This window comes from Accipiter gentilis, chromosome 5 (genome assembly GCF_929443795.1).
Source record: "Accipiter gentilis chromosome 5, bAccGen1.1, whole genome shotgun sequence".
Lineage (NCBI taxonomy): Eukaryota > Metazoa > Chordata > Aves > Accipitriformes > Accipitridae > Astur > Astur gentilis.
In genome coordinates, this window is record NC_064884.1 from 44,568,556 (window position 1) to 44,585,002 (window position 16,447).

The 16,447-nt window shown below is 45.7% G+C and overlaps 1 protein-coding gene across 1 annotated transcript; it reads left to right on the forward strand.

Moving 5' to 3' along the window:
• The first annotated feature begins 11,933 nt into the window (after positions 1-11,933).
• HOXB4 (homeobox B4) lies at positions 11,934-13,553 on the forward strand. Its single transcript, XM_049799990.1, has 2 exons — positions 11,934-12,415; positions 13,187-13,553. The coding sequence occupies exons 1-2, from the start codon at positions 11,995-11,997 to the stop codon at positions 13,501-13,503; spliced, it is 738 nt and encodes a 245-aa protein (XP_049655947.1). The 5' UTR covers positions 11,934-11,994; the 3' UTR covers positions 13,504-13,553.
• Positions 13,554-16,447: the final 2,894 nt, after the last annotated feature.

Genomic DNA, 16,447 nt, shown 5'->3' on the forward strand with positions numbered 1-16,447 from the left:
GACACCCTCCCCGAAACAAGCCAGGAGAGGTTGGGGTTTTGTTTTTGTTTTTTTGAAAGCCGAGTCGCCACATCTGTAGCGGAGGTGGGGGGACAATTCGTCCGCACCTGAACCAACTCGCATCTATTCCCCCCCCCCATACTCCTGCTCGCTTCTTTAAAAAATTAAAAAAAAAAAAAAAAAAAAAGTTCAAAGCGGAGCTACTGGGGGTGGGGTGGGGTGTTTCTAGAATTTGGTTCAAAGCGGAGGTACTGGGGGTGGGGTGGGGGGTTTCTAGAATTTGGAGCAGTCAGAAGCTTCTTCTCCCCCCCCCCCCTCCTTTTTACGGTAAGACAACATTTGGTGGACACATGTCCGTCTCTTTTACACAAAGCAGAATGTCCCCCTTTAGCACACTTTGGAGATTGCTTTTCCTTCCTTGGGCTGTTTTTCCTGTCCTGCTCCATGTGTCTCCTAATATCTTTGCTATCATCATTTGAACTTCTGGCTTCTCCCTGAGCAGGCAGAGGGTGGCCAGTGCAATCCTGCAAAACCTCTGCTCTGAAAACCTGTAAACACAAGCGCAAAAGCTGGAAATTCAAGGAAGGGGAGCAGGGTGAAGGGAGCCTTTCCCAGTCAGCAGACTGGTTTTACGCTGAACAGCCTCTCCTTAATCTCTGTGCAAGCTGGACGACTGCTTTTCGGTTGATAATAAAGATATTTTACGGGATCCTAAAGGGCTTCGCTGGCATGGTCTTTAAAGGTGAATTCGACCGCACAAACACGACGGGCGGTTTGTCTACCCGGGGTTAGAAGCCCTTGGAGGAGAGGGGATGTGGGGAGAGGTGTGCGAGTGTGTCGGGGTTAGACCAAGGGATGGCCTGTGAACGCTTTACCCTTCTGTGCTGGGGACTAGAAATAATTTCTGCTGATTCCAATGATAACGAGGGATTTAGGCAAGAAAAGTGACAGCCCTTCCCCTTAATGTATGTCTGAAAAATGTAACCGTACGGTCAACGCACGCATGTACCCACGAACACCGTGTTTCCAAAAGATATTCATCCATCCATGTAGCCATAGATCTATCCATCCATCCACCTCTTCCCTATCCATCATCTGCATCACTGTCTCATCCCCACATCCCCACCAAAAGGGATTCGTCTTTTCTATAGTCCCAGGCAAACTTTCCTTCCAAATCCACTCCAGTCACAGGAGGCACAAGGTGGTTGGTTTTTTTTCTTAAGTACCACCATTTCTAATCCCTTGGTGTCCACAATATGTTATTTCAAGGGGGAAAAAGCAGACCAGGATAGCCAGAGCAAGGGGAATTTGCAACGCAGTTTAGGTACAGGACATTCCAGCGAGGAGGAGATGCCTGTATGGGTCACAACAGGTAACAACCCTTGATTCGAGCATCCTCTGCACAGGGATGGCACCGGGCCTGCGCCACAGCGAAGGACCAGGGACTGGATTTTATTGCTGGCATAATAATATCATCCTTCCCATCGATCACAACCCCCCCTGTCCTCTCCATCCACAAGATCTTTCTACCTGCAGTGTGTAACATGATTCTTTTTTTTTCCTTTTTTTTTAACAAGCTGGATTTTAGGGGGTTTATTTCCATGTTGGATTTTTTTTTTTTTTTTTTTTCCCCTACGTGGTGTTAATGTCCAGCTTCCTGTGAGGCATGAGGAGGTATAACTGGCTCCCATTTTACAGCCTGGAAGGGGTCACAGGCTTAGCACAGGCTTCCCCCCCGCCCCCCATCCTTTAAAGAAAAAAAAAAAAAATCTCCCTGTTGCTGGTGAAAAGGAAGTATAAGGAGAGTAAACAGGAAAACGGAGCTCTGACCGTGCAGGTAGGCGGGGATTTTCCTTTGCATTTTTCATCGTTTCTCTCACTTTAATGGCATACATCAGACATGGGCCAATTAGTTCTTCTGTAGCTGTAGAAGACAGAATAAATACAAAATGCTTTAATATCAAGTCTAAGAATATGGAGAATCTCTAGGAAGTGATTACTGCCTAGGAAGGAAAATCACTTTTTTAAAACCTGTAGTTGTGCAGACCTTTATGCCATGACTCTGGATACAGACGGGGAAAAAACTCTTATTTAAGGACTCTCCAAAACGGAGTCCGGTGGTGACCTGGGTAGACGGGGGCTGTTTGTCCCAAATGTGCAAAGTCTCCCACAGCCTAGAGGAGCCTCCCCGTGCGCTCACCTGGCTCACGGCATCTCTCACTTACTAAAAATGGGTGCAACCATATCCACTTTTGCCTTTTTTTGCCCCCCTGTCCTGTCTCTTTAGCCTCTTCCCATGCCTGAAGGTTTCTTATTTCATTTAGTAAACAGTATAGAAACCTCCCCTGGCACTTTGAAGGGAAAAAAACCTGAGCCCAAAAGCAGTTATTTCTTACCCAAGAGCCAGCCCAGGCTCCACAGCCTGGAAGAGCGGAGCTGAGCATCTGTATTAATTAGAGCCCCCTTCAAGCTGCTTTTTTGGGGCATCTCCCCAGGGCCCTGTGCCAGGGTGGGTGCAGGACCCCCCATGCCCAGGCTGCTGCTGAAGGGTGAAAAAAAAAGAGATTTCACCCCTAAAATATCCATTTGGTTCCCAGGTTTGGTCAGCAATAAATGGGGGGGTGAATGGGTTTGTGAGTGGCACAGAGAGGTTTGGGGAGTGCTTCCATGCGAAAGGCAGCGCGGTGTTGCAATGCAGTTGTCAGGCCATCTTGAATGTCACGGCTGTATTTATTTCGGTTTTTTAGGATTTTTTTTTTATTTTTTTTTTTTTGAAAGCGTTTGTGCATTTTAGACCACCTCTGCTCACCGGGTATGGCGTAACGCAAAATAAAATTTCCTTCCACCCAGGTTTAAAAAATTCAACCAAGCAAGCAAGCAGACCAAACTAAAAACAAAAGCAAAACAAAGAAACCCCACCAAAAACAAACTTCGCCAAGGTAACCTAGTTACAGATGTGTATGATGTCTTATTTTATTCAACAAAAAGTGATTAAAATCTGTTAAAGGATTTAATTAAGAGAATTAAATGAAAAGGAAGGGGCACAAATGAGTTGGAAAAAAGCGAAGCTATTCTAAACGATTAAATCGCCATTTTAACAGTATAATGGGGTTTGCATACTGAAAAGAGAAATCAGAGCTCATATCTCATCAATAATTCATAGGCAAGAGGGATCATTCCGAGGTCAGCAGACTTGTACAGCCCCGGCTCCTCTCTCGGAGGAGAGGGTGAGCATCGTATCACAACCCAACACGGACCCCGGGGGCTGCCGGGTCACCTTTTTAAGGAAAACATAAGCTCCAGGGTTGGGGTTTTTTTTTTTTTTCCTTTTTTTTTTTTTTTTTTTTTTTTTTTTAAATTTACCAACTCCCACTGCCCGGCTGTGTTGGTGACTGGTAGTAAGAGAGGGGGAGGGCTGGAGAAGGTCTGGATGTGGTTCATATTGCTCCAGTACAGACACATACCAACAATGTGGTAATTATGTTTTTTGAGAAGCCAAAGGGATCTCCTTTTTTTGTTGTTGTTGGGGTTTTTTTCTGGCCACAAAAATGAAGGTTGGGAGGCTGTGGGTCCTTATCTGCCTTGGCGGGGATGGGCTGGCAGCAGGGACTAGAAATTGCACTGCTCGGGCTGTAATTATTCGCCTTTCATTCTATTTAGAAGAGGGCTCCGATTATTCACCTATTTATTTGCAATAGTCCTGTAAATTACTCCAGCCTCCACACGCACACCGTGACCTCCCCAAGAAGGGAAAGCTTTCGAAGGAAACCAGCCCCTTCCCTCCAGCTCCCCTCCCCAAGCCCCTCGCCCTCCCCCACAGCTGAATTTCAGGCTGAGAAATTGCTCTTTCTTCCCCCCCCCCCCAAACTATTTCTTTTTTTTTTTTTTTTTTTTTTTTTTTTTTTATTACACGTCCGACCTGAAGGGAAGGACCTGACGGGATTATTTAAAATCCTCTTGATAAAGGTCTCTCCTCAATTAGGGAACCCGAAAAGGACTTTTATGGGGTTTGGCTCCTCCTCTGGGGGTCTCTTTCCAGCCCTAGAATGGATTTAAGAATGAAATTTTCTTTCAGAGCGTGGCTATTTCGGTGCCTGAGCTGATTTTTTCCCATTCTTCCCTCTCCTAATGTTAAATAAATGGTATCTGGAAGGAGGTTGATAACTTAACTCGAGAGGTGTCCACCCGGCGTAGTTTTCCCGTGTTCTGTTACCCTAAATAGCTTTAAAAAGAAACTATTTTGACAGCGAGCGTTGAAAGAATAAGACTAGTACGAGGTGGGGTGTGTTTTTTTTTCCCCCTCTTTGATTTATCTCTTTTTAACATGTGTATGTATGTGCATGTGTATATACACATATATATGTATACCCTTCAAGTCAAAACAAATTACAGCGTTGGGATTTTGCGTCAAGGTGGCAAATCAGGGCTCTGTTTATATAGGGAGACTTTGCAAAACCGGGACAAGGGGAAGGATTTGGGATGGGGGGGGGGGGGGGGGGGAGGATCAGACGACCCCGGGCAGGGGGATTCGGTGCATTTTCCTCGGCTGTAACATCCCCGAGCAGCCAGCAGAGCTCGCTTCAGACCAAGTTCACTGCCAGCGGGGACGGGACGGGCCGAGCCGAGCCGGGCCGGGCTGGAACGGGACCGGCCCCCCGCCCCGCCGCCCCCCCCCGGGGCTCCGGTTCCATCCGGACGGGTACGGAGCTGCTGCTCGTCGAACTCTGGTTGTCCAAAAATAATGATAGGAATTGCTTCCTCGTTATCCCTCCCTCCAAAAAGAGGGGGGGGGTGGTGGTGTAAAATAAATAATAATAATAAAAAAATCAGAGCAGGCTAATTACCGCAGTCAACAGCTCACCTAGGTGAAATGCCAAATAAAAGAGAAATAATGCAATGCAGCTGTGGTCTAAAGGATTTTTTCCCCCCATCCCTCCTGTTCTTTTCAATATAAAAGGGGGGGAGCAAAAGGGGGGAAAAAAAAATACAGCGGTCTTAGCGATGGGCAAGCTGGAGATAAACACCTAAAGTTTGCAAAGCTCTGATTTTTTGTTGTTGTTGTTCTCCCCTGGGGGGGGGGGGGGGAATTCAAGAAGGAATGTCCAGGGTTTGGTTGGTTTTTTGTTTTTGTTTTTTTTTTTCCCCTTTCTTTTTAAAAGTAAAATAAATAAAATAGGGAAATCAGCGCCGCATTAGTTTCTAGAGACGTAGACGGTAACTCTGGTCTTGGGGGGCTTGTTAGTACAGCATTATAGCTCGAGGGGTCAAAAAGTTGAGGGTCAAAAGTTTACGCTGTGCGTGACTCAGTCTTGTGTATAACCCTGATAGACTGATGTCAGGGTGAGAAAAAAAAAAAAAAAAGGGAGAAAAAAGAAAGCGGGGAGGGGGGCGAGGTGGGAGGAAGAGTCTCTGCTTATGGGCAGAGATGGGAGAGGATGATAGCGAGGTGGGAGCGACCTTCAGCCGCAAGCTGGAGAGATGCGGGGGGGGGAAAGAGGGCTGCAGGATTTGGGGTGGGATGTCGGTAGAAAATAAGGTAGATTGATTTGGGTCTCTCGTGAGGAAACGCTGAGCGACTTCTTAGTATTTTTCCAAGATAACCCCTGAAACGCTATTTGGAGTCGAATTAACAGAATATAGGGGGGAAATGCATTTATTAAATCCAATTACGTGGAGGTCCCTCTAGGATATTAACGCGAGCTGTTAAAAAATAATTTTCATTCCAGCGTCGATTTTGTTTGGATAGGGCTTAAATTATACCGAAAGAAAAAAAAGAAAAAAAAAAAAAAAGTCTGACACGGTTGGTGAAAATGTGTTCTAACATCTTTACTTGGAAACACTTCCCAAAGCCTTGGAGAGGTGCCTGTCTCCCGCCTCCCCCGGGTGCCGGAGCAAATACTCATCCAAAATAATAAAAGAATTACACGAAATAACGCCCCTGATTTACTACTTGCATTTTTTTCTGCCTTAATCGTAAGAAATCGAGAATAATGATATATAGGCAAAATCAATGGACTGGTGGCTTTACAAAATTCAATGTAGGTATTTAAAGGCGCTTTTAAGTGCCCGTTTTGTCGCTCGGTCCGGTTAAAGTAGCTAATTTTGTTTTGCAGCACGTTTTCCGTCGGAATTTGAATGAAATGTTTTATATTTCTTGCTTGAAATGTGACTCCACTCTGGTCATTGCAACAGTTTAATGAACTGATATAATAAATATTTCCCTTGGCATTTCAAAGTTATTTCTACACTGCCAGACTTTGAACCCTCCAAACTCTAAATATTATTTGCACTGGGACTGGGGAAGATCTTTTCAATAGCTTCTTAAGCAAACAGTCGTAGCAAGGCAAACTCTCCTGGAAAAAAAAAAAAAAAAAAGAAAAAAAAAAAAAGCGCCCTGCAAATTTGCTTTTTTTCCCCCCTCGGCTTTTAAATATTTTCAGTGACTAAATACTTATAACAGGGGTCATTTTTCTTGGAAGAGAAAGAGAGAATATTAGAGCCCTGGGAAAGGCATTCTGGAAAATCCATTTGCTTTCCCGATGCGGATATATTCATGGAGTAGGTGAAATTCAAGAGAACGTAAAGCGTTTTGTTTCGCGTGATAAGGCTCGGGTTTAATTAATTGCCATGAATTTGCTTGGTATTTATAAAATATCACTATATAAGGGCTACCGTTTAGTTGTAACTTGGGTGATCCATCTCTTCGCCCTTGTAATTACTGTACTTATCTCTCTAGAACAGTCATTTCTACTCCAGGTTTATAGAACAGGTAATGGATAATAAAGGCCATTTGTTTTCGGGATATTAAAACAAGCAGGTATAATTTCACGGCAATAAAAAAAAAAAAAAAAAACCACCTCCCAACTTTCCTTATAATATTCACTCCTCCATCATAACGTTTAACTTTCAATTTAGGGACGCGAGGCTGCGTGTTCGTTGGAAGTGGGTTCATTTGGAGAGATGCAAGGGGGGGGGGGCGAGGAGAGAGGGAGGAAATTAAAGGTAGCATTTTCAAGGATATTTCTAATTTATCTCCCTTGCTCGGGACGGACTGGCTTGGCCCGGGGGTGAGGGTCTCTGAGCACCGGCCAGCGCTGCAAACACAATTCAGGGTGGGTTTTCCTTCTATTTTTTTTCTTTTTTTTTTTTTTTTTTTTTTTTCCCTACCGGACAATCAATTGAATGCGCTTTTTAATCCCGATTTACTTTCCAAATGACCTCTTTATCGCGGGAAGAAACGCGGGGTTGGAGCTGGTGGTGTAAACGCGGAGATAAATGGTGAATCCTCGCAGGGATGCTCCGCTCCCCCCGTCCCTGCCAGCGCTCCTCAATGCTGCTTCCCGGGCTTTAGGTGAAAATATGATTTAAATTTTTTTTTTTTTTTTTTCATTAGAAATGAAAAGGATACACCAGGCTGGCTGGGAAACCACTCAAGGCTTAAATCTTCGTTTCCCCGTTGCAAAGCAGGTGTGGGCTCATTTCCACCTAATCCTGCAGCCCATTTATACAGCTCAGATGCGGTCGAGGCGCCGGTTGCTCCTTATTAAAAGTTCTGCCCTAAAGAAGCACCTCAGACCTCCGTTTGCTGGGCGGGGAGGGAGGAAAATCCCAGTTTAATACCCAAACCCGAAAGGTTTGAGCTTCCGAAAGGGGCGGAAAAAAAAAATTTAAAATAATTTTAAAAAAATTAAAAGAAAACATTAAAAGAAAACAAAAAGAAAAATAATAAATAGATAAATAATCCCCATTCTCATTGCTGCCAGACTCGAGAGCGAGATCTCCGGGGGAAGAGGGGGGGGGGGAGGAATATACGCGGGGAAAATTAAGGGAAAAAAAAAAAAAAAAAAAGCCCTAAAAGTGACAGCGCGGAGCGGCGCGCAGGGAGCGCGGCGCGGGGTGAACCGCGGGTCAGCGCGGCTCTCGGCGGCCGCCGCGCTGCGGACACGCCTCGCTGTTTAACAAAGACTGACAAACTATGAGATTAATACCAAAACTTGCGGGTTTCCCACCCCAAAATGCTCAGAGGGCCTCCTGGCTCTGCCAGGAGCAGTTCCGCTCGCCTTTAAGGACAATAGTGGTTTATACTGGGGGGAGAGGGGGGAGGGGGCACCAACAAACCCCACCACAAAAAAAAAAAAAAAAAAAAAAAAAGGAAGAAGAAGAAGAAGGAGAGAGAGAAATTAGTGTTCTTCTCGAGAAATAATCTCCTTGAAAAAGCAACACGGGGGAGAGAGAGCAGAATAGCCCAGGCTGGATTTGGGGGGGGCGGGGGGGGTGCGCAGGGAGGTTCTATAGGATTCCGCCTGCAAAACCTTCCCAAGTTTTAAGGGAGCGTCCTAACGCCCCCCCCCCCCCGGGGGGTTACTCGGAGGAAAGGACCCACGTTTTGTCAAGGTAGGTACCGCTGTCGGAGTTACACCTGGGCGGTGGGGGGAGCCGGGGGGGGCCCCCCCTGCTTGGTGCCCTCTCTTTTGGGGAGACCAAAGAGACGCTCAGCAGCAGGAGCGGTTTAATACCCCCCCCCCCCTGCGCTGGCAGGTGCTTTGAGGAAGGTTTTGGGGAGGATTTGGGGCTCCCCCTGTCCTCTCCTTTTGGGGGGGGGGGTGGGAAAAAGCCGGGGGGCCCGAGGGAAGACCCCCCCCCCCCCCGTCCAAACTGAGGTTGCTTTGAAATGGGGAAAAAAGCCCGGGTGAAATTTGCTGTGAGAAACTTCCGCGACGTGGGGCGGTTTCCCAGCGAAAGGGAGAAAGGTGTGCGGAGAGGGGGGGGTCGGGGGGGGGGGCAGCGAGGGGCTGCCTTTAATTTGGGATCAGAAGGAGCGAGGGGGAGATTTCTTGGAGGTGTGGTGGGGGGAAGATTTCTGGTAAACGCTAGGGGTGCTGGTTTGCTGGCACCAAACCCCTTGTGTCATTGGGGAGGAAAATTAAAACCGATTTTTTTTTTTTTTTTTTTTTTTAAGGATGTGGGAGGGGGTTAAAAATACGGAATAGGCCTAGTTATTTCTATTCAGGCTTCTCTCCTCCGTTAGGAGATCGCTACGGTACCGGCTGCGAGGAAATACAATAAAATAAATCAGAGAAGGGAATGGAAAAGAGGAATAAAATTTAAGGAGGGGGAAAAAAAAAAAAGCTCTAATGGGATTGGTTCTGTAGAATTATTTTATGGCATCCATCTACACGTTGTACAAGCAGATTTGACTTGGCTTCTTACTTTTATGGCAGGTTTTAGAGGGGAAGGTAAATTTTAGAGTTGCTGCCTGCTCCCCAGCAAAGTGTAGGTGCTGGTTTGTGGAGGTGGGAAAAAATCTCTGCTCTGTGCAAGGGGCGTCTTCGCTTCCCTCTGCTTCTTTTGCTGGAAACCTGGGTTTTGTTTAGGCGTGTAAAATGGTTTTGGGGTTGTCCTAGGTGCATTTGGGCTTATTTCTTAAGATATGCCTTCGTTTTTCTGTTTATCTGGGAATTATACGTTTTCTCAGAAAAACCGACCAGTCACCTTAAAGTACCTGAAAAATCTCGGGGCATCGTGTGTCCGGGAAAACTGCGGGACGTTCCTTCTTGGCCGTAACTATTTTTTGTTAGGAAAAATGCAGGAGTTCGTGAAATATATTTAAGATATTCCTCAGGAATTTTAATGTAGGGGAAACGCAGCTTTTCTCTGATAGCGTCTCTGCAGTGGCATTTAAATGCAATTAATTCGGGAGATACTTGACCAAAAAATGTTCTGCCTTTTGAAATACAAAGAAAAAAAAGAAGGGGGGGGGGGGAGAGGATGCTATACTTTTAATCTCTTGGGCAACTGTAATTTTAAACGAAATCTCAACATGATGCTACCCTCATTAGTTCCGAATGAAGGTTCATTACCTAGACAGTATGAATATTTTATTGCTTTATATCCCTTTTTCGGAAATGAAACGCCTTTGATCTTTTTCTCGGGTTGTAAAAAGAATTGCCTGTCATTAAAAAAAAAACCTGTCGTCCCATCTGCCTTTACATTCTGTATTTCTTTTCATCTGTTTCTTTCTTTCCTTTTTTTTTTTTTTTTTTTTTTTTTTATAATTTATCCGCACACGCACGTATAAACCCAAACCCTGGTTGACCTCCGAGAACGAAAAAATGGATGAAATCTTTGCGCTGCGTACCAGTGAATAATTAGGAGGGTTTCAGGGTGGAGGGGGACGGAGCTATGGCATTTTGCTTTTAAACGACGATTATTTGGATTCGAGTCTCGTTGTGCGTCTATACTTATATATTCAGTCCAGGAGCTGATTTTTATTTTTTTTTTCAGCACAGCGGTAAACTAATGTATAAGGTATGAGGGAGAAGGCAGAAAAGTTCTAGTTTTTCTGATCTAGCATCAGCTAGTCGGATACTGAGTTGATGCTTGAATTAATCGTCTTTCCTCTGAAGAGTGAATGTTTTTACCGTCTTTACCTATAGATTCATTCTTGATCTCTCGAGTTACAAAACTTTACCCCCTGCCCCCCTTCCCCAGAAGAGAATTATGGCGGTAGGCGAAGATCTCTGACCAAGGAGGATGCATCTGTCTTCTATATGTACCCTGTAGATCCGAATTTGTGTAAAGGAAGTTGGGTCACAAATTCGTATCTAGGGGAATATGTAGTTGACACAAACACTACAGGTCACAAACCCAGAAGGCATTTTAAAAAAAAAAAAAAAAAAAAAAAAAGCCACCCACACCCCCAAAACCCTAAAGAAAAGGGTGAAATCAAGATCTTAACCAGAAAACCGTTTGATAACTGAAAAGAAATACTTTGGATTTGACCTTAGCTCAACTCCAGCGCTCCTGCGATAAACTTTATCATCACTTCGAGATAAAATCTGAGCTGCGAAGGCGGGGGGGGGGAAGGTCAGGGGCGTTATTACCGCGATTTGCGAGCCAGGATCCCACTAGTGCTTTAGTTCGTGTATTCTCAGCACTGACACCGGAAAAAAATATTGCTTGCTTTCCTGCCGCTTGCGAGGAGCTTATTGCGCGTTTCAGGTTTAAACACGAATTTGAGGAATTGGGGGTGGCTTTTTGCGAGGCTGCTGCTCCGCTCGGGCTTTTAAAACGCCTTTATGAGGAGAAGGGCGAGGCGAAGATGCATTAGGACTTGGGCAAATTCGCTTTTGTAATTGTTCATCAAGTCCTTGATTTCTTGCTTGGAGGACGGGCTCCTTTTTTTTTTCCATCGGTGCGTGGGAAAACAGTCAATCTCAGAGCCCAGCTAAATGTGATTTAGGAGACCGGGTACCCCGAATTAGCTGATGAATTTCTTATCGATCCCAAACAAGCCCTATTCATCTCTGCCAGGCTCGGGGCGCAATGTCCCTTCCCGTATCACCTTAGCACGGAATGAGATGCGACCACCACCCGCAGGGACCGCCATGGATCATGTGCTGGGGCAGCGGCTGTGAGCCGCAACCCCCCCCCCCCCCCCGAAAAAATCACTTTGACCCTCTATTTTATTTTATTTTTTTGCTTCGGGAGGGGTGTGTGGGATTTTTATTCCCCCCCCACCCCTTTCCCCCCGACGCCCCCCCCCCGCCCCAGGACACACCCCCGAGGGGTGTGGGCCGGGGTGTGTGTGGGGGGGGGTGCCTTGTTGGGGGGAGGGGGGGGGGTGTGGGGGTGACTGGGGTGGGGGCCGGTTCTCACCCACGGGGCGCTGCGGAGCCCGGGACCGGCGGAACCCGGAGGCGCCGGCCCCGAGGGCGGCCGGAGGGGAGCGGGCGCCCCCGGCCGCCTCCCCGGGGATGCTCGGGGGGCCCCGGGAGAACCCGGGCTGGGCAGATTTCCTTATCCGGGGATCGCAGGGCACCTCGCCATTGGCCCGCGCTGTCACATGGATTCCAACTTTGTTCACTTGACAGTAAGTAGGAGGGTTTCACGAAACAGGAAAACCGAGTAAAGGGGGGGGGGGGGGACAGGAATAAATTTTAGGAGAGAGATATATATATATTTTTTTTCCGTGTGTGCAATCCTAAGAAATTAATGGCCATGAGCTCGTTTTTGATCAACTCCAACTATGTGGACCCCAAGTTCCCACCCTGTGAAGAGTATTCCCACAGCGATTACCTTCCCAATCACTCGCCGGAATATTACAGCAGCCAGAGGCGAGAGAGCACTTTCCAACATGAAGCGATGTACCAGCCGCGGTCAGCCTGCAAGGAGCAGCTCTACTCGTCCTGTCCGAGCTCCGGCCACCAAGCAGCGGTGTTATCCCCCCGGGGTCATGTCCATCCTCCGGCCGGACTGCAGAGCCACCTCTCTGAGCCAAACCATCCCTGCGAGCCGGTCACCCCCAGCCCACCACCCTCCTGCAGCCAAAACTCTCTGAACCAAAGCCCTTCCAATTCCTCTTGCAAAGAGCCGGTAGTTTACCCCTGGATGAAAAAAGTCCATGTAAGCACGGGTAAGTGAACTAAAGTGGCTTTGCTTTATACTAAGTAGCACCTCAAAGTCTTGTAGAAATCTTATTGCACCAGTTGTAAAATAACCATTCGTGGAGATTTACGATCGCCTGTTTGCAGAGCGGTATAATTACATCCTCCATAAATTTTTATTGCTCTGCTTGGCCATGTGCCTTTGAAGTCTCTGTTACCATCCTCCTCCAATTTCTTGCAGGCTACTTTTTTTATGGCTGTTGAATCTTCATAAGTTAAGTTTTATGTTTTCGTAATTTGTATTTAAGTGGCGGGTTGAGTAAACTTTTACTATTTCCCCCCCCCCCCTTTTTTTCTTAGGGTGATATTTAATAAAAAGGAGTGTCTGTGTTTGCCTGTTTGCATGTGTGTAGGGGGAACTTTAAAGATTTGGGGATAATAGAGTGATGCTCGAGGCGAGGTGTGTATATATGTGTGTATATACACACATAGAGGGCATGGAAAATGTGTCTAGGGGACCTTATAAAAGCGTTTAGACAGGAATACACGTCAAGCAATGAGGATGGAGGTGGAGATTTGGAGATAGGTTCTGGGTATATTTTTAGAAGGTTTGCGGTGTATTTTTTTTTACTATATCCCCCCACCAAAAGAATGTGTGATGCTTTTTTTTGGGGGGGGTAAGGACCCATTAAAGGAACAGCTCAGTAATTCTTCTTCTGCTCTTTTTTTTTTTTTCCCTCCCCCCCCCCTTTCTTTTTTTTCCCCACCCTTTTTCTTTTTCCTCCTTTGTGTTTGTTCAGTAAACCCCAATTACTCAGGAGGGGAACCGAAACGCTCCCGCACAGCCTACACCAGGCAGCAAGTCCTGGAGCTGGAGAAGGAATTTCACTATAACCGCTATCTCACCCGGAGGCGCAGGGTCGAGATCGCCCATTCCCTCTGCCTCTCCGAGCGCCAGATCAAAATCTGGTTCCAGAACAGGAGGATGAAATGGAAAAAAGATCACAAGTTACCAAATACCAAGATCAGGTCTAATTCTTCCAGCTCCTCTGCCAGCCTGCAGATCCCACAAGGAGGATCTCAAAACCGATCCCATGGACCAACCGCCAGCCTATAACTATTCCTTGGATGGATGGAGTGTGCGTGGTTGTGGGTGTGAGTTTGTGTGTGTGTAGGGAACACATGATTTTTTTTTTTTTTTTTAAATGCTCCAAGAAGCGAGGGAAGGAGGGGTACTCTTTATTTATAGGGGGAACAGAGGGAGACTCAGCTGCAACAAAGCAGAGCTGTGCTGTTGTGCCTCTCTTCCATTAAAAGAAGGCTGTAGATAGTAGTTTTCAGATTTGGCTAAGATGGATCCTTGTTTCATCTTTAATCACGCCAAGCTCTGCCCCATTTGTCATGTTTACTCTCCCGTACAAAGGATGGACCTTATGTCTGCTATTACCTCGACAACCAGCGCTCACTTTAATAAATGAGGCTCAGTTTCTTCAAGACGAACTGGATTTTCTCCCCCCCCCCCCTTTCCCCCCCCCTCCTCTTTTTCTTTTCTCGCCTACCAGCCACAAACGGAAAGTTTCTGTCCCGCCATCCCAAAGACGCGGAGGTTCTAGCACAGCCGTGTGATGGAGAAAAAAAAAAAAACCCAACACAAAAAAAACCCCAAAACCCAACCAAAATCTCCGCCGGGCACGGACCGTGGGGAGCGGGGGGGTGTCGGACACTGCGCTGGTCGTGCGTGGGAGTGGGGGAACCCCGTGGAAAAAAATAAAAAAAAGGAAAATTAGGTCAAGTGGGTGGTGGACAAAGAAAGCAAGAGGATGGAGAGTGATGTAGGACACCCCCCCCCGCGCCATTTTTTTTTTTTTTTTTGAGTCCAGCAGGTTAATTGTGAATCTGGGAAAGGGGGGGTGGGAGGGGAGAGGGGAAAAGCAGGGGTTTAGGTTAGAAACTGGGTGATAAAGAATGGCACCTGGGGGGGGGGGGGGGGAGAGCTCTTCTCCCGCTGTCTAGCCCAGTTTTGTACTGAAAATGTGAATTACGGACGGGGGGGTGAGGGCTCGCCCCTCGGGGGGGGAGCAGGGGGTGAGGCAGGGGTTTGGCGAGGCTCCCCCCGACACCCCGCCCGGCCCGGCCACCTCCATCCCCTCCCTTTGTCCTTCGGGATGACCAGGATTACCTGTAAATAGCAGAGAAAAGGAACAAACCCACCACCAACAACAACAAAAAGCAATTGGAAATAAATTTTTTCATTGTGAATCTGACCCTGTGTGTTTTTTTATTTTTTTGGGGGTGGGGTGGTTGTCTTTTTGTTCTGGTGAGACAAAAATATCTATTTTAAAGAAATTAATTAAACAGCACGTTTCTTTTTTTACAGGGCTTTCTGTTGTCAATGGCAAAGCCTCAAGTCCCTAATGAAAACAAAAGATGTTTGACTAGGGTATATCAGCCTTAAGTACTGCTAAGCCTTACATATTATGATTTATTTGTTCTAAGCATATATTAATATGCTCTTCCTAAACTGGTCTCAGACAAAACAGAGGTAGTCATTAGCGCTTTGCTTTGCTGTAAGGAATGGATGTAGCGTTGTATTTCTCTAGAGAGACCTCTCGATTTAAAAAAAAAAAAAAAAAAAAAAATCTCCTTCTCCAAGGTAGTTAATGCATTAATGAGTCTAATTTTTGCACAGATGTTTCTCGGTGTTTGCAGGTTTTCTGTGTATTTTTATATTACAAAGGAGCTGGCTCCTGCGATAGCTCATAGCCTGACAAGCAAATAGATAATCAAGAAGACAAATGGCTTCTTTTGTGAGCCGCAGCTCTTGTATTAATTTTCATTTTCTTTCTCATAGAAAGTATCGAAAATACTGTTCAGGACGAAATAACATTCCAGTTCTAAGTTACAAATAGAAAAAAAAAAAAAAAAAAAAAAAAAAAGACTGTTGTGCGCAGGGGGGTCCGCAGGGGGAGGAAGCCTCTACATCAGCTGAAGAAAATAATCGTTTTCTCATACTTGCCTCTAAAATAAAATGGCTTTTGCTTATTTGTTCCATGTTCACGGAATTCTCCGAGACCCCCCATCAGGACCGAAATATTCCGCCACATTATTCAGAAACAAAGGCAGGGCTTGGAATATTTCAAGCCAGAGTGTGTTTATGGGTTATTCCTTTAGTCGTAGTAAGTCACTGCACGACCACCTTGCAAATAAAGTGTCCCCAAAAGTCTCCCTGCCCCCCAGCTCAAACAAAGGGCCGTTAGATTTGTCTTTCTATTGACATTTTAATACTTTAAAATAATATTAATGTAGTCACATGGTACGCTCTGATGTAGAAGAAATGGATTTATGGATGTATTTTTGCTTAACTATCGCGTTTGTAGAGGTAGCAACTGCCAACCTTTAAAGTTTCTTTTTTTTTTTTTTTTTTTTTTTTTTTTCCCAGGGAGGGTGGCAAGGGCTGTATTTTATTGTAATGCCTGACGTTGGGGTGTTTTGTTGTTGTTGTTGCATTTTATTTTACTGTTTCTCTCTTTGATCTGCTGGAGTTGTAAAGAGGGTGTTATTTTCAAGATAGTGCTTCTAAGAATGGCAAAAAATCGTTCTTTTTTTTTTTTTTTTAAAAAAAGCATATGCTTCCAGGAATGCGGGGTCTATAGAAGCAAATCAAAGCTGGAAAGTATGAATAGAATAGAAGGGGGAGAAAAGAAGATTTCTATAGGACTTAAAAGTTCACAGCCATTATAAGCAGACAGAAGCCAAGAAAAATGCGAGAATTATACAGAAAATCATTAATCACTTCTTTTCTTTAAATACTTATCCTTTTCCCATTGTTATTCAACAGCAAATCTCCGCAGACCGTCTGTTGGGAAAAAAGCACCCGGAGTCCTACAAGAATCTTCAGGGGAAATAATAATATTAATAATAAAATCTGGATCGTAAAGGTGAAAGCTTTATTTTTGGGGGAGAAAAACAAAACCAACACCCCCCCCCCCCAAGCCACCCCCTCCCCCAGACCTCTCACTTTGGAAGAAACCACCCAAACCATGAGGGCCGTCTCTGGGGCG

Excerpts from the sequence above, each read along its gene's own strand:
- HOXB4 (XM_049799990.1), top strand. The coding sequence starts at position 11,995 with ATGGCCATGAGCTCGTTTTTGATCAACTCCAACTATGTGGACCCCAAG. Across the intron at positions 12,416-13,186 it reads AAAAGTCCATGTAAGCACGG|TAAACCCCAATTACTCAGGA; the intron begins GTAAGTGAACTA and ends GTGTTTGTTCAG.